We start from the raw sequence: 22,346 nt of genomic DNA on the forward strand, positions 1-22,346 counted from the left end.
ATGCATTAATTGTCATGTGACACCTAACCTCAGCTTCAAAACAAACCAACTAAATACACATCTTACTCTAAGCCTCACCAGTTAAAGGGCTTCATATACACAGGCTTAATAAAACACTGATTTAAATGCTACTAAAATATATGACAACAATTGTAAATAAAAATGAAACATGTCACACACTGTTTTATTGTTAACATTTACTTATGCAACAGAAATAGACAGATTTTACAAAAACTATGAATGACATCTGGGAGATACTCTCATACTCACCCATTTCATACATAGTGCTATCTTCATACAGATCTAAACAAAGCCAGACATACATTTGTATTACAAAGCTTCAGAGGACATTGCATTAATTGAATATATAAACATTATCAACCCTATTCTGACACCAAACTCCAAAACGAAACACTAAACAGACACATTATTTTTATCCCCACCAGTTAAAGTTAACCACAGGCTTCATATAGATTTGACCTACAAACCCTAACCTACATATACAATTTAAAATTATGTGTATGTATGCTGATAAATTTGGATAAAAACAAATCAGGTCAGGTCTATTGATCATTACAAGGACAGATTTAGGATTGTGGCCGTGAAGGTATGTCATTCCAGAGTTGTTTTAGTTGAACCTGGGTGATTGGCACCAGAATGATAAAATTAGGAGGATAATTTGAACAGAATTAAACAAATGTTATCATCTTGCAAGTACATTTGCTGGAAAAAAAATCATCTGTTACAACTATAGCCAGTAATAATTAGAAATTCACAGGATAAGCCTCTAAAGCATTTATCAATAAAGAAAAAAAGTTCAGGAGAAAACTATTTCAACATTCAAAGAATACCTCCAAAGTCTGCAGCGCTGACACGACCTGCATTAAGAAGAAGACCGTGAAGAGTACCCCCTTTTGAAAGACAATGATAACATGAAATTAAATAAAAGTTGTATGTTTACTTTGAAATACTCATAAATTCTAAATAAGCTTGTTGCCACTGCTTAAGAAAAAAAGAAAAAAGCTGACAACATGAAATTAAGATACAATTGTTAATGTGCAACTGATATTTTGGCGGGGCGTCACTTAGTTGTATTCAATTTTTTGCAATGATGCAACATCTGTTTTCATGTAATTTGTTTGTGTTGTTATTTTTGGTTTAGTTATTTCCTGTTTCATTTTGTAAGGTTCATCCTCATGTGTCATGTTGCGTTGCTTCCTGCCTTTAGTCTTGTTTCCCCTCCTTTATAATTGTCCTGATTAGTTTCACTTGTCCCTGATAAGCCTCCTGTGTATTTAGACCAGAGTTTTCCTCGTTGTCAGTTCGTTTTGTTTCTGGTGTGTGCTCGTGTTCCCTGTCCTCATGTTTTTGGATTCCTGCCTGTGTTCCTTCAGCTTCTGGGTTTTTTTTGGATTTTCTTCAGCCTATTTTTGTCAGTTTGTGTTGCATGTGTTTTGCATATTGGATATTGGACTCTGGACTTTTGGCTTGTCATTAAAGCTTGCTTTTCATTCCTTAACCTGCCTGCCATGTTGTTTTGGGTCCCTTCTGTGTAAAACCCTCAACCTGACAAAGGTTTACGTGTGAGAGTATATGCTGTAGGCTATAGCCTTAACAGACATATAAAACATACTTGAATAAAAAAAATGAAAAAATACATATACACAATATATTATATTATGTCTGTCATCTGTCGTGTCATAACAGTGCTTAAGTGTACATACCGTATCCAGAAAAATGTCCACTTCCTGTCCAAAAAATAATATTCAGTTATTCATTTACATTAAAATACTTTTGATGTTGACACATTAGCTTGTATTGGAGAAAAATGTATTGGCATTTCAGTGTTGCATGACACAGGTATTAGCAATGAATGTTCAAATCAATTGAATGATTAATATTTGTTTTTAATTTGTCAGTTGAAAAGTTGAAGGGAATTTATAGTTTTTATGAAATGCAATAAGTGTATTGCAATCATTGCAATTGCCCCCACCTGATTTCATAAGCCGGCGTTTCTTACCTGGAACTGCAGCTGGCCCTGCTAACAGAGAAAATGTTGAGAAGAGATGCTCTACAGAGCTGATTTGGCATTGTGTCTGTTTTGTTTACATTTGTGTTGCTTACGTTGGCCTGCCCTGCCTCCACTGGCTGGGTAATGCATGGGTGGACTGGATTGTCTAGGTGGAAGATTCAGTGGCAGACCAGACCCTACTGGTGGTGTTTCACCTTCTTTGGGTTTATGGAGCACATCTGTGGTCTCCCCCAGAGGCTTGGTGACCACCATGGATGCGAGTGGTGTCACAAAGTTGTATTTGAGCGACAGCCTCAAAGCCTCTTCCATCACACTCTTCTTCTCGGGTCCAGATACAAGCAGCCTGTGTCACAAATTGTGGAAGTGTTTTAGACATGGCAGTAAAGTACGGCTATGGTGTGTATGCTGGTGTTGTCTTTTGATAATATTTTTGTAGTAGGCTATCCTCAAAGGCTGTTTGGCTTCCCCTTCAATTCAGGCAGGGTCAGCTATTCTGATTGTAATTCTTCCAATACTACTTTTTGTCAAATTCAGCAAATATCCGAGCACAATGTTTCTCACACCAGTGAAGGACATAGAGATTAGACACCTAGTCAACAAATGCGTATCCAAAACATCCACTGATGTCAATGACCTCGACATGAAACTAATAAAGACAGTATTAGATTGAATCATTTCACCTCTTACATATATCTGCAACCTGTCATTCCAAACTGGGATATTTCCCACCAAAATGAAAGTTGCAAAAGTGGTGCCACTGTTCAAGAAGGGTGACATACACGAATTTACTAATTATAGACCAGTCTCAATACTGCCACAACTGTCTAAAATTCTAGAGAAGCTATTTAACAATAGGCTAGATAACTTCATCAACAAACACAATCTGCTATACGATAGCCAATATGGATTCAGAAAAAAACACTCAACTGCTCTAGCTCTAACTGAGTCTGTGGAAATCATTACTGATGCTGTTGACCAAAAATTACATTCAATAGGAATCTTCATAGATCTAAAAAAAGCATTTGACACAATTAACCATGATATTTTGATAGCTAAACTGGAGAGATATGGTATTAGAGGTATAGTACTGAAATGGGTCAAGAGCTACCTACACAAGAGATCCCAATATGTTAAAATGGGAGAGAACTCATCAACTTGCTTGGACATAGTTTGTGGGGTCCCACAGGGGTCAGTACTGGGTCCAAAGCTGTTTATACTATATATAAATGACATATGCAAAGTATCCAATATTCTGAAACTAATATTATTTGCAGATGATACAAATATTTTCTGTTCTGGGAACAACTTGAACCAATTAGTGGAAACAGTCAATAATGAAATGGCCAAGCTTCATGTGTGGTTTAATATAAATAAACTATCACTAAATCTAGAGAAAACTAAATACATGCTGTATGGGAAAAAAGGCTACAAGAAGAGTATTAACATTCAAGTTAATGGAGTGAATATCGAAAGGGTTAGTGAATACAAAGTGCTGGGAGTGATTATCGATGACATGTTAAGCTGGAAACCACACATAAGACACTTAAAAAGTAAACTTGCCAGGAGTGTGTCCATACTTTGGAAAGCACAAAAACTACTAAATCAAAAAGCACTTTATCTGTTGTACTGCGCACTAGTCTCTCCACACCTACAATACTGTACAGAGGTTTGGGGACACACTTATAAAGGTAGCACACATCCCCTGCTAATACTACAAAAAAGAGCTTTGAGAAGTCTACATTTTGCCAACTACAGGGAACATACAAATCAATTATTTATCAAATCAAAAATACTCAAATTATATGACTTAATAAACTACCGCACAGTACAGATGATGTACAAGGCTGCCAACAAAAGCCTCCCTCACAACCTACAAATACTATTCCTAAACAGACAGGAGGGACACAATCTGAGAGGGAATTTGATTTTCAGGCAGAAAAAGGTACGAACTACATTAAAATCTTTTACCATGTCGGTCACGGATGTCAGACAATGGAATGATCTTGATGAGGAGGTCAAAAAATCTGCAAAACTGAGTGTTTTCAAAAAAAAGTATGTAAATATGATTATTAATCGTTACAGACTGACCCAAGAAGAGAGTTTGATAAAGGTCAGAGGCAGGAATCAGCAGACGCTATGTTGAGACTGCATGGGAGAATAAACAAAAAAATAATAATAATAATAATAATAAATAAAAAACAAGAACCAATTGTACCTAAACAATAGCTGACATTGAAAAGTACAAATATCCACTTGTGTGAAGAACTCAACTGACTCTTGTAATCGAGACACTAAGGAGAATCAATTGGTCCATGATGGAGTTGCTAAGCTGGTCACTGAATGCGATCGACAGACTGTTCTCAACAAGGCGTGCGGGTTCTGGTGAGCCTACATGCCAGGACGGGACCTTCATGGCCGGCTACATCTTGGATGTAATCACAGACCACAGCTGGTTTTCCACACAGCATTTACAGTAACTCACGTGACACATCTCAGATCAGTAGGCGCTGCTGCCGGTGTGTTTTTAAAATGAGCGAACTAGGCTAGTAGCGCCGCAGATTTCTCATTCCCCACCTTGTTTGACTGAGAGTGTTTCAAGATGGTTTTCATGAATGAACAGGCAATATGTCACTGTCAGACCGGATCGTTTGACGGGAGGGGGGGTCGGGCCGTATGAGTTTCACTCATTTTGACCAGGCTACACGATGAAATGAACCACTGACAGTTTCCCGACAATTCAAACAAGTCAGTTTTGCACATGCGCGTTGGCAGATAAGCTGCTTCACTGACAGCTTTTTTGCCATTCAAAATGCTCATCTACAGTAAACACAGCCTCTAGCAGTAACTGTACTACTCGGTGTGACAGTGCGCATGCGCGAAACAAGCTGTCAGCTTTCCAGCTTTTCGCAAGCAAAACGGGACAGATTAGGCACGGATTTAAGACCAAAACAGTAGAACTAATTGAACACACTGCCAGATTAATATTTTCAATTATTTTTATTGAAGGGCTTGGGCATGCACTGCATTTATAGCTAATTATGACCGCTCGCCCATGCATCAACGTCAGCTTAGGCTAGCTATAAAATCTGATAGGGACAGTCCACGGTCGAATTGAGAAGTCTGCATTTGTTTACTTCCGTGTGAAATCTAAAACCCGTTGTATCAGAAATCAAACTGCAAATCTGGAGCAGTAAATCTGCCATTGCTACCAAAACTACTTGTGTCTTGTGGAAACTGAAACCTTTAAAGATGTAGCAGCTAGGGCGGCTTAGAGAATAGTCAACTGATTGACAAAAAAAAACTATTTAACAACAATTTTGATGATTGAATAAATCGTTTAAAGGGCCTCGCAACATGACATGAAAGATTTGCAACTCTCAGTTGCCTACAACAGAAGAACAAACCACACAGAAGTTCCAATTAACCCCGTTACATCGAAATTGCTTTCTGAGGGTCACCATTTTTCAAATGTGAGGATTTAATTGGTTTCACTGGATTGTAAATTAAAATCTTTTGGATTTTAGACTGTTGGTAAGACAAAATAAACAATTTAAAGACATCAAACTTGGGATCAGGGAATTTCCAATGGACCTTTTGCTGTATTTGTCCTTTTCATTTTCATTACATTCTTTAGGCCAACAATTCATTGATTCAATGGAAATATGAGGTTTGCATCTCTCTGATAAATAATGTACAACAAATAAGAACAAAGAGAAAAGATGATCGACGTCACACTCACTCTTTTTCCAGAAGTTGTTTGACTGTGAGGTAGGCCCAAACACGTTGCATGTGGTGGTCAGTCATCGTTCCAGTGGACACACCAGTGGTGTTTGTTTCAGAGAACACCATCCTGTTATTGCTCTGTCATGATCCAAATGAATTGTTATTTGACTGCACACACATACATTACAGCCGATGTGTAGTGTGGATCAATCTTTACCGAAATGGCCACAACTTGTGGAGTGAAGGTTTCAATGTTGTTATCAGTGATCTGACCGGCCACCACAATCTCAGAGCCATTATAATACTGGCTGAAGTTTGTCTGGGTTAGATTGGTCCCACTGATATAGATCATTGTCACATCTGTCAACAGAGGAGTGGCCACCTCTTCATAGAAACCCTGTTGACATTCAGTATGGACACATTCAGTATGACATTCAACATGAATGTTGAATCCCTCCACAGCCGACCATGATCAATTTTATTAATGAAGACATGTCAAATATCAGAAGTGTTTATAATGTGGGAAGCACAAGTGATTTAAAATACCTTCAGTTGTAAATTTGCATCAGAGTCTTCATAAATTCGTCGGGCCACACCATCATTCTGCAGCGACATCTTCTCAAGAAACTCAAAATTGACATCAAAACCAAATCCGAGACAGTAGAGTGGGAATTTGCCCTTAATAGCCCCTCTCACGTTTGACCTTATTTGTTCAAGATTTGTCACCCCTGCAAAAACACAAGACGCCTTGTTCACAATCAAACAACTATCCTGTGATTAGTAGAAGTTACAGTGTGTACATGGACAGATTTTGTACACTTAATTTTAATTAATGTTAACGTTAAATTATTCAATTGTCCATGATCTTCAAAGTCCCACAAGGTTGGGTTTTAGCTCACTGACAGGAGAGGGTATTGGGAAAAAGACTCCTGTCAACCCAGTCAGGGCTCCAGGGTGCGACTGTTTGGGTTGCACAAGCTCTCAAAAACCGTGACTAAATAGTTTCATTGGTCGCACCGGTTCACCTGAAATTTAGCAGGTGTGATTTTTGAAAAAAATGATATTGGCAATATAAAATGTGCTACACAAATAAACTGGGTGTGCAGACAGTTGCCTTTGAACAAATATTAGCATATAAACATATTTTCTATGGATTATTTTGTCAGCATATAGTGGTTTGAGGTTGATTGCTATATTTGAGTTTGTCAAGCTTTATAAACATCAGCACTTTGTAACCACATTTTTTTTTTTTTTTAAGTTGTTGTTATCCCAATTTCTTGTTGAGTGTGCAGTGATTTAAATGATGCCAATCAATGGGCACTTTTATTTCTGTTTACAATCATTAACATAATGTGTAAAGAAATTAAATTAAGGTGCACCTCAATTATGCACTGGTGCCCCAGTACAACCAATGTGAAAAGTAAGTCGAGAAGTAAGTAAGTCTTATATCTGTACACATTTATGTGTATGTATGTTGTATTGTAACCTGAGGTCGGGTCTCCATCGGTGAGAAGTATAAGGATAGAGGTTGAACCTTCTCTTGGATGTGCATTTAGCATACGTGCTCCTTCCAACACTGCTCCGTTAATGTCAGTGGCTGAAATGAACGAATGATAAAATGTTTCATTACTGCCTTTCTGCTGTCAAATGCTCCATCTGTTAATACAATTGTTATTAAAAATCTCACCTCCTCTATCTCTAATATTCCGTGCAAATGACCTGGCGCTTTCCAGGTTTGCTCCAGTGGCCTGAACAAGTTCTCGTTTCCAGTGAAAAAGTTGACTATCAAAAGTGATAAGACCAAAGAAGTCATCTTCTGCCAGGTCACTCAAGATATGGATTAATGCCATGCGGGTCTGAGCAAAAACAAATTAACACGTTAGAACTTTTATAGATGTAAGAAACCGTTATAATATTTGTTTCATGTTTGTTCTTAAATCTTGTAGTTAATAAAGTTGTCTGTTAAGTACATCAGCAAAATAATACACCAATAAACTTAAAACTCCTCTTATGCTATAGTGTCAATCAGTCACAAAACAAACCAAAAAAATAATCATACCTGTTCTATTTTCCTGCCGCTCATTGACCCACTTTGATCAATCACGAAGACAACATTTTTTGGTATGCGGGGAAGATTAGATGGAGCAAAGTGATGAACAAAGTACCCAGCTGATTTCTTCCAGGGAGTAAGTAGAACATTCGCTTGGTTAGAAAAGATTGATGAAAAGACAGCAGAAGATAAGACCTATTCTAAGTGCCATATCGCAGGCAACTGGGCATGTTTCAGTTTCTTCGATGATGTTTCACTTCTCATCCATCTCCATAAACAAATGGCACAACACAGGAGGGCCAACTCCTCAGGTCAAGACTCTGCTGTCCATTTACATCTGAAGGAGAAAAATCATTCCTTTGAGGACAACATGTAAACATCTTGGCCAGAGAAGACAGATGGTTTGAAAGAGGAGTAAAAGAATCCATCTATGTCAAACTAGAACGACCGTCTTTGAGGAGGAGGTGGCCTAAGACATTACTTATCACCCACCTACAATGCTGTACTGAGTTCTCTCCCCAGACAGCTTAACAACTATTCACACCTGGGCTCACCTAGCCCTAGCAACCCACATGAAGGCCGGTTTGACCAACAACCCACAAGTGGCCCTAACAACTCTGAAACTCAGAGCTCACACGTGTCCTTAACGACTCTGTAAGGACACTCCCACACAGAGTTTTAAAGCCTGCAGCTCCCCTCCAGTTGATGAGGAAGCCTCTTGGATGAGAGGTGAAACGTCTTCAAGAAACTGACACAAGTCCAGTTGCCTACGATACAGCACTTAGAATGACCATGACCTGAATGACTGAGAACCTTCATCAACAAGATAAGATCTACATTTCCATTACTTTTTTTTCTTAGCTCTTACAGATTATTTAGGCACAATGCTAAGTAACCATTTAAAGTCAACAATGTTCCAGAAAATGAACTCTTGCTGTACCTTGATGTCTCCCAGAGAGGTGTCCCTGTTGACATCATAAACAATAACCAAGTCTCCATTCATTCCCTGATCGCTACAGCTGTCACATGTTTTCTGTTGGTCCTCTGTCGGGTAGAAATACACCCACGCCTAGAAACAGGATGAATCAGGTTATAAAAACTTTTGTTTTTATAAATTGCAAGACAAAACGACAAAACAATGACAGAACAAGAATAGGAGTGAATTTAAAAAATGAAAATACAGGTTAGCTAATGTCAAAATCAGTTGAATACTCAGCCATGACCATTTGAATGATTTTGGAAATAAATTCTTGCTGGCAGTAAATTAAGATGAACTCCGAACTCCTCTCTCCAACTGTGACACACGTTTCCACCGTCGTCTTCCTACAACAACTTTGAGATTTCAGAGCGAGACTTCTCCTTGAACGAGGTCCAGGTCAGGTCAGATTAGTCATGATATTAAAACTGATAGAGTGCTGAGGATGAACTGAGGGGTCTCACAGCCTGAGGAAAGAAGCTGCTCTTTCCGATACATTACTTCATTGTTATGCATCCTGCAAACAGCTCTTTCCTTAACTAGCTTTCAAATCAAATGCACCCACTAACCAGATCAAGACTTTTACCACAAGAGGTGGAGGTGCTCATACTGCTTTTGTCCACAGGGGCCGCCAGAATCAACACAAAATGAAAGTTCCTTGCAGCAGCTTTAAAAGTGATTACATTCAACTTTATTGTCTCTACAGTGTTGAGTACATTAACACATTACTTTTGGTATCAGAATAATATAATGCTTTTCTAATAGCATCTCAGTAATATTCTTACAGTCACTATCTCCATTCGCACATTACCACCTGAAATTTAGTTTTTATTAATGTATTTATTAAGAATTTACCAACATTACAGCACCAGTGTGCAATCAGAAAAATAATCTCCTGAAGAAGAATCGCATTTACGAAATGCTGAAATGGCTGACGACTCAAATTGGTTTAGTCCCTTTACTTTGAGTTTATCAAAGAAAAGGATGTTAATGTAATAGTCAAGTTCATTCTATGTATGACGCGCAAGAACTCATAACTTTGCACCAGTGCATGCTGTACCTGTTTGTCTGCATGTGTTTTGGTGATGGCTTTGGCCAGGGCTTTGGTGCTTAGTCCTCCTTTAATCTTGATGAAATTGATGCCAGCTTCCTCATTAATGTACACATCAACCTGGCATTGAGAATGAAAAATAAATAAATAAATAAAAGAGTAAGAAGTTCTGAACATAGAGGATGCCGTTCTGGATGTTCATTGAATAGAGTATAGAGAACAGAGTCAGGAAAGACTCACCTTGAAGTCTTTGACAGGCTGCATGGGTCGAGTGTGGATTTGGAGCTCGTACTTGCCATGCCCACGCTTCAGCAGTTCCTCATACGTGAGCTCAAAGGTGACTTTTTTGTGAGCAGCCACAGTCACAGAGGTCTTAAACTCCTCGAGGGTTCTCCCTACAGAACTACAACATGGACGGTAATCATCGCATTAGTGCCCACCCCCTTCTGTCTGGTGACATATTAAAATGAAAACAATGCCTACTTAGGACTTCTTATCACAAGTAATGGCCAGTGTGGATATGCGTTGTGAGAACCTCAAGTAAAGAGTGAATTTTCCCTCTAAGATTGTTTCATTTGAATGATTTTACAGACCCTAGGATGTGTAAGTTATGGAAGCCAATTTCCGTGATTTAAAAAAAAGATTCGGCAAGTCATGATAATGAGAATTTCTTCCAAAATAATGACTTTGGGGTTTTTTTGGGCCTTTGTATGGCTTTATTGATAGGACAGCTTCAGAAAGATGACAGGAAACAGGGTGACAGAGAGGGGGGGTGACATGCAGCAAAGGGCCCAGGCTGGACTCAAGGACTCAAGGACTCAAGGACTTTGTATCTCAAAAATAATGACTTAGAATTTCAAAATAATTAATTGGTATCTTAAAAGTAATGAATAAGTATCTCAAATTAATTCATAACTCTCAAAATAACCAAAATGACCTACTCAAAATAATGACATTATCCCAAAATAATGAGAAACTTTCAGAAACTAATGACTTAGTAACTCAAACGAGTAATGTTTTCAATATTTCACTTAGGCCTACCATGATGGCGCCTATTGAACTAGTTAGCTTTCTGTCATTGCTATAGGAAAAGAGGTAGGCAAACATGGTTTTGGAGCACGAACATGGAGCAACCTACTTTTTAGATATTGCTGTGAAAAAAGCAAACATTTGAGAAAGGACACCCAAGGCTCTTCTCCAAAATACAACATTAAAAAGCTGTTATATAACCTGGCAAGAAGCGAATCCATTGATCGATGTACCTGACAATCCCAGCACTTTGGCCACGGTACACCGCCTCAGTGTACTGCTGCTGAGCTTGCTCTTTAGGTTTCACAACACCATAATACTCCTGGCCGTCTATTAGCCTGGATGAACACGGAGGAAAAATCTTGATTTATATTAATCGATTACACTTTAATGTATAATTATGTACACATTTCTATAAATAACCACAGATCTTTTTTTTTTCACACACATCTTAAATTTACTGATGAAGGCGTTTTTGGGAATCCGGACTTGGAATTCGATTTCCTTTGACTCGTCCATACGATTGGCCACACGGCTAGTGATGACAGTGGTGGCATAACGGCTGGTCACTGTGGAGTTGATGTGAAAGCTGTAGATGTCCCAGTCGTCCTGAGCAAATACAGGATGCACATTTCACAATAAAAGTAATGGCTCGTTTTGATCTCGCTGGCTGACATCCAGCTGACCAAAGATCAGATGTTGATGAAAAACAAGGTGTTGGTGGTCATCAGTGAAATCTCATTGGTCTAACTAGAGAAACACCCTAATCTGGGGTTTTTTCCCTAAGTTTTCTAAGCTGGTTATTTCTTTTATAAGTCCCCCTTCCCCCAATGTGTAGTTTTATTCCAATGAGAAATACACATTTATACATACAATTACATGTTTTTGTGATTTGAGAGGACATTGCATTGATTTCCCTGGAGTTTTACCATAAACTAACCTTAACCCAAACCTTTAGTAAACATTAGTCTTAACCCTAAAATCATTGGATCAGCTTCATGTGACCTTTTCCCTACAACAAGAATATACCAAGCACACACAAGTACACATATGAACAATATGAAACAACACTGAGGGTGAAGAACCAGTCGGTCCTTCAACCTGTGCTTTTTGATGTTTTTTTCAGAGACAAAGTTCAATGTGCTGCAGCTGATTGAAGATGCTGAGATACAAAAAAAAATCAAGCACAATCCTCAGATATCGGTCAATTATTTTGCAATAAGACATAAAAAGATTCAGTTTCTTTCCAATGTGTTGCTCTGTCCTTTAAGTTTTGTGACCTCACCTTGTTTGGTAGTGTGGTCACCAATGCCAGCAGCAGCCCAAAGAAGGCGATTCTCCCCACAGCTCTCTCCATGATGGCTCCCACCAGAGTGCAACTCAGGCAGCTGAACCTGTCTTTTAAACTCACACAGACAAGGATGGCATTGATGTGTACATAAGGGATTTTTTGGTTTGTTTATTTAACCCTCCTGTTATGTTGCGGGTCAAATTGACCCATTTTAAAGTTAAAAAATTTAAAAAAATAGTTAAAAGTATTTTTTCGGTATGAAACTCCTTCTGCTTCGCTCAGTAAGTGTAATCAACATATAATATGAAAATGGCTCATTACACATATTTGCAACACCCCCCTGCATGTTTATATTACATAGATACTGTTCAGGTCAATTTGACCCGGCAGTCAAAGTGGAGGCTAAAAGGGGTCAGAAGTGTAAAATACTAATTTTCACACACACACACACACACACACACACACACACACACTCCCTATTCTCTTGACCTCATCTGTAAAGTTCGAGAATGCAGGTGTTGCTATGACCAGGGCCGTAGCCACCATTGAGGACACCGAGGTCATGTCCACGGTATTTTTTTCTTAACTTTCGTTTCATTAAAACCGAAAGTCAACACGGTCGCGACGTGACTGCAGGTCTATTTTTAGAACGGCAATTAAATTAATCGGAGCAAAGATGCAACGTAGTGGTAAGAGGCTGCATCAATCCAAGTTATCATTGGTTGCAGCAAGAAAGGCAGAGGATGATCAGGCAAAGAGGAGGTCAGTCTCTCTCTCTTTCTCTCTCTGTCTCTCTCTCTCCCTGTGTCTCTCAAGAATCAATGAAACAAAACAAATACAACTCACAGAATCAAATATATACAAATATGGGGCATGGTTCGTCCTCCCGAATGTTGACCTCTGTATTTAAAAAATCCTGGCTATGGCCCTGCTTGTGATGGGAACCTTTTCTGTTCCCGTGGGCAAACTCCACCCACATTGAGTGGACACTCAGCAGGGGAGGGGGAAAACATATAAAGATTCTCTGCAAGGGAGTCCTACCAACATTACACTCTGCAGCTACATATGATATACTCTTTCTCTGTGCATTTACATGCATATTTGGGTGTCCTCATCCTGGCTGGGGTCTATAAGTCAAAGGATGAATCAACAGCCAGTCTGTGGGATGCAGAGACAGGCAGGGCTATATTTCATGTCACAGATGGGAGTGAGACAAGCTGGCAGCTATTAGGACAGTGTGGGACAATTGGGTAGAGCAACTTCCACAACTCTATAACCCAGGCCCTAATGTCACAGAGGATGAAAGGGTAGTGGAATTCAGAGGTTGTGGCAATAAATGCCTTTCAAACAAGCTAAATATGGCATAAAATTTTTTTAAAAGTTTAAATAAAAATGTTCTAAAAAATCAATATCATGTAAAACTATTGTATTTTATATGTAGATTTAATTTAAGGTACATTAAAAAAAGTTTGAACATGCATTTTTATGAAAAACGAGTGAATTATCCTCATTGAACCATGATCTGTGAGAGGTAAAGAACAGTATTGCATTAAATATTGATTGAAATGGTTAGCAATGGAGTTAATGATGAGATATAGACAATGTTTATTGGTATTTTTTGGTTTCTGACACTTTTGGATTATTAAACATGCTACGGGTCAAATTGACCCAGGAACATTATTTCTGTTCCTGAGAAACGAACATAACAGGAGGGTTAAAAGTGCAAACTCTTCTTTTTCTCTCCCTCACACGTGACAAAAGCACATATGTACACCCTCACACACTCACAACCACACTGCCACCCACCCCACCCACCACACAGGTACACACTCGTTTTTCTCTACTGCCGGGAATACAAAAAAATCAGAAATTTAGTTGAACTGCACCAATTAACAAGTAGTTTTTAATATCTAAAGAAACAATGTCAAAATTCTCAGATTCCAGCTGCATAAATGTGGATATCTTCATTTAAGGACGTCAACTTGGGCTTTGTGAAAACTCTGATGGACATTTCTCACCACTTTCTGACATTTTATAGAAAAAAAAATAAAATTGATTAATCAAGAAAATTATTTATAGATTAAAGCAACATTTTTATGGTATACCGTCTTTTGGTAGAGACAATGCTGTCTCTGTCAGCCCCTGATTGCTTGTCTTTGCCCTAAATAACTTGGGTTGGTGTGTAGCATCTCCTAGGTGAAAACATTTTTTTCTAGTTTTCCCTCTGATATCCTTTGGCTGCTTTCAGTGATTTACGGAGTTTCGTGATGGACAGAGAGCTTTACTTTTTGCTAAAGTAACCGCTAACTGCTAGTAACTGTAGCTGCCGTTAGCTACTTAGCTCATCTGACATTAAAAACATATAAAAAAGGTCTCAAACACAATAAAATTCAACCTTCAAAATTTTAAACAAATCCAACCCTTCCTGACAGTTAATGCTGCTCAATCATATCTTCAATGTATGATTCTGTCACACGTGGAGTACTGTTTCACAAACTGGTCCTGCACAGGTATAACAACTCTCAAACCCATAGAACAGCTATATAAGAGTGCACTCAAGGTGTTCTATAGGAAACCTCGCCCTTATCACCACTGTAACATTCTTAGGAGGTAAAGCTTTCTGAGTTTTGCTAATTTTAAACTTTTAAACAGGTTAGTTTTATATACAAGACCCTACATGGTCTGTGCCCGCCTCCCTTAATGGAATTCATACAAAGGAAGTCTGATAGAGGAATCAGCACTAGGTCAACGGCTAGAGGAGGCTGCGAAGTGCCGTTCCGAAAAACCGCCTTTAGTAAAAACATTCTTTCAGTCCAAGGCTGTTCAATCTGGAATGACCTACCTATGATAATAAGAGATTGTCTGTCATTCCCATCCTTTAAGTACAATCTAAAGAAATGGTTACTCGACAACCAAACCTGCGACCATGCATAGTTTATTCGTTTAAATGAGTCCTGTATTACTTATGTGAGTCCTGTATTACTTATGTGAGTCCTGTATTACTTGAATCCTGTATTACTTGAATCCTGTAACACTTGAAAGACATATTGCACTTTAAACCTTATATTACTTGAATCCTGTGTATACTTGAGAGCAATACTGCACTTTATGCACAAGTTGAATCCTGTGTATACCTGTACAGTATATACCTGTATATACTTGAAAGCGACACTGCACTTTATGCACAAGTTATTCTACTAGATAACATGTATAGTCGCACCCTACATTTCCTCCCATGTATGTTTTTCAATGCTGTGTCTCTAATGTAATATATGATGTTCTCCTGTCTTGTTATGCCAGTGCTGTTTAATGTCCGGGGACTACGGATGGAAATTAGCATCTTTGCTAAATCCGGTGTTTTTACGTTGCATTTCATATGTAATGTTCATCAATATGCATTGTCCCGTCTAAATAAATAAATAGAAATAGAAATAAAATCTGATAATATTGTTACAGAAATCTGTGATTTGTATTCATGACAGTAGTGTTGCACTCATAAACTGGTGATCACAAAATGCCAATTCCTACATTATGTTGCTTTGATGGACAATGAAAATAATCATTAGGTGCAGACCTTAAATTCAGTTGCTTATGTGTGCTCCAGCCCATTTTGCCAGGACTTCATCACTACAGTGAAAGCTATCTATACAACACAGACAATACTGTTTTAAAAACTTAAAGAGATAAACAGAGACAATTTGGCTTCAGCCATTCAGAGTGCACTGTTAATGAAACACATACATGACTAATAGTGTATGGTGTCAAGCAAAAATGAATTTATTATTTTCGTCTTCAAGTATGTACAGCTTTTGTGAAAGAGTACCCTCAGAGGAGGCCAGGAAATGGCAGGGGGAACAGGTGATACAGCAGGCAAAAGCAATCATACACCTAGCTTTCATTGCAAGCATTAAAGCGGTCAAAGACAGGAGTTACTGCGTAAAGCACAAAGAAAACAGCCTCATAGGAGATGATCTCAAGAAAAAAAAACTATTTGTCATCATGGAAGAAGCCTTTAAGACAGTTGATCCACTGCGCATACATGGGAGAATTTAAAGGGGCACTCCACCGATTTTACACAGAAAGTTCAGTTGACTCATCACAAGGAGTACTACTAAGCCTATGAAAAGGGTTGTATAATGTATTGTGTGGCTCTGAAGAGAGCTTTCTCAAATTTGAATAGACTGAGTTGCATCGTGGGAAATGTAGTTTCAGATGATTGACCCAGATTTGAGAATAAAATTTGGGATAGATCGGCCTCTACTGCATTATTTTGACCATTTTTAAAAAAAATCTAAATAGTTTAGAGCTAGATTACCCTTTTAAAGGTCATGTTAGAATTGATTGAAGGTTGACAGAAGGTGAAAGGATAGAATATCTAGTGTCTAAATCTAAATGCTTTTCTCCATAAAATTGAAACTGCAATTCAAGGCACTCTCGCAGGTGTTTTTTCCACCTGAAGATAAAGTTCAAGTTCATTCAAACCTCTTTAAGGATATTTCAAGCGCTTGTGCTGGAAGCATTTCATCGATGATGAATGAAACCTACCCTAGGACTGAGAGAGCAGAGTAAAGCAACCAGTCCTAGCGACCAGGATGTCAAGTCTTCACAGTGACGGCATGATGGTGGCTAATAAGGTGTTGCATTAAGACACATATCTGTAGCACCAACCTATGGATTATCTAATGTTAACTGTACAAACACAGGAGCTATGTACAGACTAACAAGAATCATATATACAAACGGCAGCTTATATATAAGGGTGATATGAGCAACACAAACGTGAACCAGTTATAAAAACACAGTATGAATGAACGGTACGATATGTACATTCAATGGATGGTAAGGTACATACATAAGCAATGACAAAAATTTGCACTTTTAAGCCTGATTTGGCTAATTATACAAATGTTATATACAATTATACAATGACTCATGGGAGTGTGATGTCAAATACTCATGAGACTGTAATTGTTCAGATATGTTTCGTTTTATTACTTTCTGTATTCTGTATTCCTGTTATGTTCTCTGTGTTTTACATTGTGCCACCATGGCCTAATATGCTATAGCGGGTAATGACGTTCATCAAATGTTTGTGTCTAAGGTGTGTGTCCAATGTTTATAAATCCTGGAACTGTGCTGTGAAAGTGGCACGGATCTGCACTGCACTTAAAGATCTGTCTCTTGAGACTTTCTTTCTTCCAAGCTCACCACATTGGTGTCAGAAGTGGGATGGAAAGAAAGATGGAGAGAGAAATCACGAAGCTGGAATGGGCCATCAAGCAGACGTGCTGCCGCTTGGAGAGTATGACGCGACCGGCGAAAGTCAGCAGATCTCCACGGCGTCCTGATGGCTCCAGCGCAACGCGCTCACATCGCTCCCTAGAGGCTGGAGGTGGTACTACGCCCGCTGCATGCTGACGCTGACCGCCACCTACAGGCCGGAGGTGGTACCGCAACACAATGCCCACTGCTTGCTGATGCTGGTCGCCCCCTAGAGGCTGGGAGTGGTACCGCAGGACAACGCCTGCTGCTTGCTGGCACCCATCACTGCCACTGCTGCTATTGAGCCATCACCATGCCTGGCCTGATGTACCCCAGAGCTGCACCCAGAACAGCAGCCAAGCTGCCCAAGTATAATGGGCTCACACAACTGGAGCCGTACCTCTCACAGGTCCAGTTAGCAGCATGGCACAGGGGCTGTAACGACGAAGAAGCAGCCACCCACCTGGCCCTGGCATTGGAAGGAAAGGCATTGCAGGTGCTCCTCGTCCTGGCTCCAGCAGAGCAGCGGAACCTCGAGGCCCTGACCAGGGCACTGGATAGGCGATTTGGATGTCGACCTTTCGCTAACCAAAGCAGGGAGCAACTAGCCAGCCATCGCCGCCAAGAAGGAGAGAGCCTGGGCACCTTCGCTGCAGATGTGCAACTGCATGCTCAACATGGTTATCCACGGTTCCCTGCAGCCGCCAAAGAGGAGCTGGCCCTCCATGCTTTCCTGCAGGGGCTCACCCCAGAATATTGTGGCAACATGTTCGCCTTGTTATGCCCAAAACCCTAAGTGAGGCCCTCTGTGAAGCTGAATGGGTTGAGGTTGTGATCTCCACGCCGCGGCCTTGCCAATAGAGGCCCCCGATTCTCCAACCGCACGTCAGGATGACGGACTATGAGGAGGAGGAGGTAGAAGAAGTCTGCCAAGTTCAGCCTCCATCACCACAGTCTCAGGGTTGGCATATGCGATCCAGGCGACAGCCACTCTGGCCAACTGACCGCTGCTACCGGTGGGATGAGCCTGGTCACATCCTCATAACTGTCCTGCAGAGTGGTCTAGTGAGGGGTCCACCACTCCAGTCCCCAGCCCCCCTCCAAGGCCGATGCACATTGGTTGAGCACCTTGGACACACCAGAGGACTGTATCTGGTCTGCCAGCTTGATGGCCAACCCTGCCGGGCCCTGGTAGATAAAGGGTCTAATGACACTGCCTGAGCCTGAGATTCCTAGAGGAAAAGAGATGGACTGCTTCTGCAGGCTGAGGGATCGCCTCTAGGTAGCTCATGACTACTAAGAGAAGAGAGCCTATGACATATGGTGCCGGGGCCGGGCCTTCACACCAGGGGACAAGTTGAGGGTGTATTGTCCTGTCCTGGGCCTGGTGAAGTTGTGAACCGGCTGTCTGAGGTTGTGTACCTGATACGCATGCCTGACCGGGGACATGTGGTGGTGCTGCACCAAGACAGACTCTCGCCCTACCACCCTCTTGCCCAATCCGCTACCAGAGAGGAGAGCGACAGCAACAACCCATGCCCCGACCGGTGTGACCCTCCCCTGGATGCACCTTCTGGGAGCCCCAGACGGCCTGTTCACCAGCAGCAATGTCCTGGACTTTGAGGGACTTTGTGTTGGGTGATGGGGTTGTCGGGGACGACTGACCCCTCAGATGGGGGCTATGTAATGACTGGAGGAGTGGTAGTTACGGACAGTGAGAGCTAGGTTGTGCAATGACTCATGGGAGTGTGATGTCAAATACTCATGAGACTGTTATTGTTCAGATATGTTTCGTTTTATTACTTTCTGTACATGTTCTGAGTTGTGGTTGTGTCCTGTTATGTTCTAAGGGTGTGTGTGTGAAATTAACATAAACATAAGTTTTACATTGTTCAGATATGTTTCGTTTTATTACTTTCTGTATTTTGTATTCAAGTTATGTTCTCTGTGTTTTACATTGTGTCACCATGGCCAAATATGATATAGCAGGTAATGACGTTCATCAAATGTTTGTGTCTAAGGTGTGTGTCTAATGTTAATAAATCCTGGAACTGTGCTGTGAAAGTGGCACGGATCTGCGTTGAACTTAAAGATCTGTCTTGTGAGACTTTCTTTCTTCCAAGCTCGCCACGGTATTTAAAGTACTTTAAATTAGCGTAAGTTTAAAAAACAAATGCAACACAACCATTAATGCAGCAGTAACATTAATCGAAAAACATCAGATGTAAAAGTAAAACACTGACGGGGACCATTTTAAGACTGAAGACTGAACTGAGGCTGGCAAAGTGACAGGGACTGGGGCCGAGGCTAAACCGGGGCCTGAGAGTTTGGGTTCACCAACTGCAGACGATGTGTTGGAGCTTGTAGATGAGCTTTTTGGTGGTTCAAAAGTTAAACTTGCATTGGGACTGAAGTTGGGGCCTTAAGGGTTGAAGCTGGAGCTTCACCTTTTGGCTGCGGTCCACCCTGTCTTACCTGCTGTTCAAACTTTCTGGGGAAGTGGAGGAGTGGCAGAAACAACTCCAGTCCAAGTAGAAACTCAAGCCGAAGCACAAACTCCAGCTCTGGTCCCAACACAAAAACAATCACTGGCCCCTGTATCAACTGCATGGCTGCAGCTTGAGCTGATACAGGGGCCAGTGGGACAGGGTATGGGGTGGGTTGTACCTGGGAAAGAGGTAAGGGATGGGTGGTATGGAAGCTACCGAGGTTTGTCTGAGTTGTGAAATGGCCGCCCTGCTGCTGGGGCACTGCAGGGGACATAGCAAGAAGTGGAAAAGAGAGCGCCACATTGGGCACGTGCTGAGGAGTGGACAGAGGGGTCTGAGGGGTTCCGAGAGTGGGTCTAGAGGCAAAGGCAGCATGAGGGGTCAGAGGGAGGGGGGGATGGTGGGGTGAAGGTGAGTAGCGGGTGCTAGACATAGGAGGGCCAGTGCTGCTGTAGGCACATGGCAGAGGACCTGTGGGGAAGGGAGGGGGCCTAATGTCCCGTGTTTGAACAACGTGATTTGATGAGGGAAACTGGGAAAGAAAAGGGTAAAATGATAGAAGATGAACAAAGACAACCAGTGGATAGAAATAACATTCACACAGGCCTTTTATGCATGACTCAACCCTATAACCTATATTACCTTTCGTAGGATGTTTATACTCTACTCTACCTTAGTTTGATTTTGTGTTTCTATCACTACCACAACGCACCTGTGTGCTGATCTGCAGGGGCAGTAGTGGGGGAGGAGCACTGGAGACTGTCTGTGGATAACTGGTTGATATGCCAGGAGGACTCATGTGAGATGTAGGCTGGTCAGCAGAAAACAGCCGAGGAGGGAAATCAAAACTGAATGAAACTGACAAGATATCCTACTCGAAAAGCTCCACTCCAATAAAAGCGAGCTCCAGTGCAGGTAGACATGATGCGATTTAATTATTATGTGAGAATTGCTGTGTAGGTATAAGTTATAAGAGACGAAGGCTCTACGTGAGACCGGCCAGCAGCTGGTTGGAGGTGGCACCAAAGGTAGGAAAGACAAATGGGAGGGAAACACAAACCACATGACAAGCCATGTCATTCACATACACACGCATACATGAACGTTTTACCAACTTCACACAAAAATGCCACACAGATTTTCATACAGTGCATTTTCAGATAGCTGGTGCTACTAAATTGTACATTAACTTCCATTAACTAAACATGAGAGGCTCATGCTCTCTAGAGCTAGTGTTTGTTTTGTCTGTTCTGGGCTACTGTAGAAACATGGCGGCCCTGCTCCCTCTGTAGATATAAAAGGCTCCTCTTAAGGTAAAAAAAAACACAAAAACACGTTGATTCTTAGTTTCAAGTGATTATACACTAATGAAAACACAATGATATACATATATGATATATACCATTTCTGCCAAATGATCCACCTAAATCCTACACACACAACCTTTAAGATTTAACACTGAATGTCCCCGCTATAACTATTAATTGTAGATGTCAAATGAGCATTAATAATTACACAGGTATTTGGCCTTAATGATGGTGCATGCAAGCATAGCATGCCTAGCATAGACACCTAAATTCTGCTTTTTTCATCTCTCTAAAGCTGCTGCCAAGGCCTGCCGCAGTTAGAGGGAAGCAGTACCTGCTCCTGGCTGGGTTGGGCAGTGGGCTGCGGCTGTAGGGTGGGGGCTGCAGCTGGGAAGCTCTGTGCTGTCTGTCTGCTCTGGTGCACAATAGGGGCCGGCGTAGGTGGAGCAGAAACTGTCTGTTGGACACACATTTAAACACATCAGAGAAATCACATTTATTGAACTCTAGTTTTAGGGTAAATATGACACGATCATGCTTGTATATTTCTTCAGCAAATCAAGCTTGAGATTCAAATGTGCAGCATGTCAAAGCAGGCAGAGTAGTACTTAGCAAGATCGTGGAGAGATTTGCAAACTGAGGTGAAAAAAGGATTATTTCTTCATTAGCCAGACTGTGCGAGCACATTATTTCTTGTGATAATGCACTCAGAGTTCAGAATTTAAACCCATAATTTAAACAGAATTCACAATTGAAACCCTTGGATTAGGCAGGAGCAGAGACTGGGTTCTTCTCTAACCTACCAGTGGATCTGGTCTGCCTTCTTTGTCATATGGTGATAAAAGTAGGTTCCTGTCCAGATTTGGGCTATAAAAGAATGGGACATCCAGCAGGGGCATAGAACAAACACCACTCTAACTTCTTAATTTACAGAAGGATTGATGAATTATTCCAAACAAATGAACCATCTAAAAAATCCTTTAGATAAGTATCAATCAATTTAGTTCATACAAGACAACCAAAGATCTGGGATGCTATTTATTTGTTTATGTTAGTAACAGGTGGAAAGTCTTTTTTCCATGATGAATCAGTGTTACAAATTATGAATTGTTCAAAGTAATTCGGCACGTTTTCCA

General features: G+C 40.6%; 1 protein-coding gene across 1 annotated transcript; it reads right to left on the reverse strand.

Annotated features, from left to right (window-relative positions):
- Window positions 1-1,561: 1,561 nt before the first annotated feature.
- On the reverse strand, window positions 1,562-12,218 carry LOC311254809 (inter-alpha-trypsin inhibitor heavy chain H3-like; the record flags this gene model as incomplete). The annotated part of the gene is made up of 15 exons (XM_084348807.1): window positions 1,562-1,566; window positions 2,021-2,038; window positions 2,125-2,375; window positions 5,772-5,893; window positions 5,973-6,152; window positions 6,302-6,483; window positions 7,242-7,352; window positions 7,443-7,611; window positions 7,815-7,931; window positions 8,746-8,874; window positions 9,842-9,952; window positions 10,073-10,235; window positions 11,095-11,199; window positions 11,310-11,470; window positions 12,147-12,218. 15 exons carry the CDS (start codon window positions 12,216-12,218, stop codon window positions 1,562-1,564), a joined length of 1,896 nt encoding a protein of 631 aa, XP_084204933.1.
- Window positions 12,219-22,346: the final 10,128 nt, after the last annotated feature.

The sequence above is a fragment of the Pagrus pagrus genome (assembly GCF_965226575.1).
Source record: "Pagrus pagrus genome assembly, chromosome: 3".
NCBI classification, from domain to species: Eukaryota; Metazoa; Chordata; class Actinopteri; order Spariformes; family Sparidae; genus Pagrus; species Pagrus pagrus.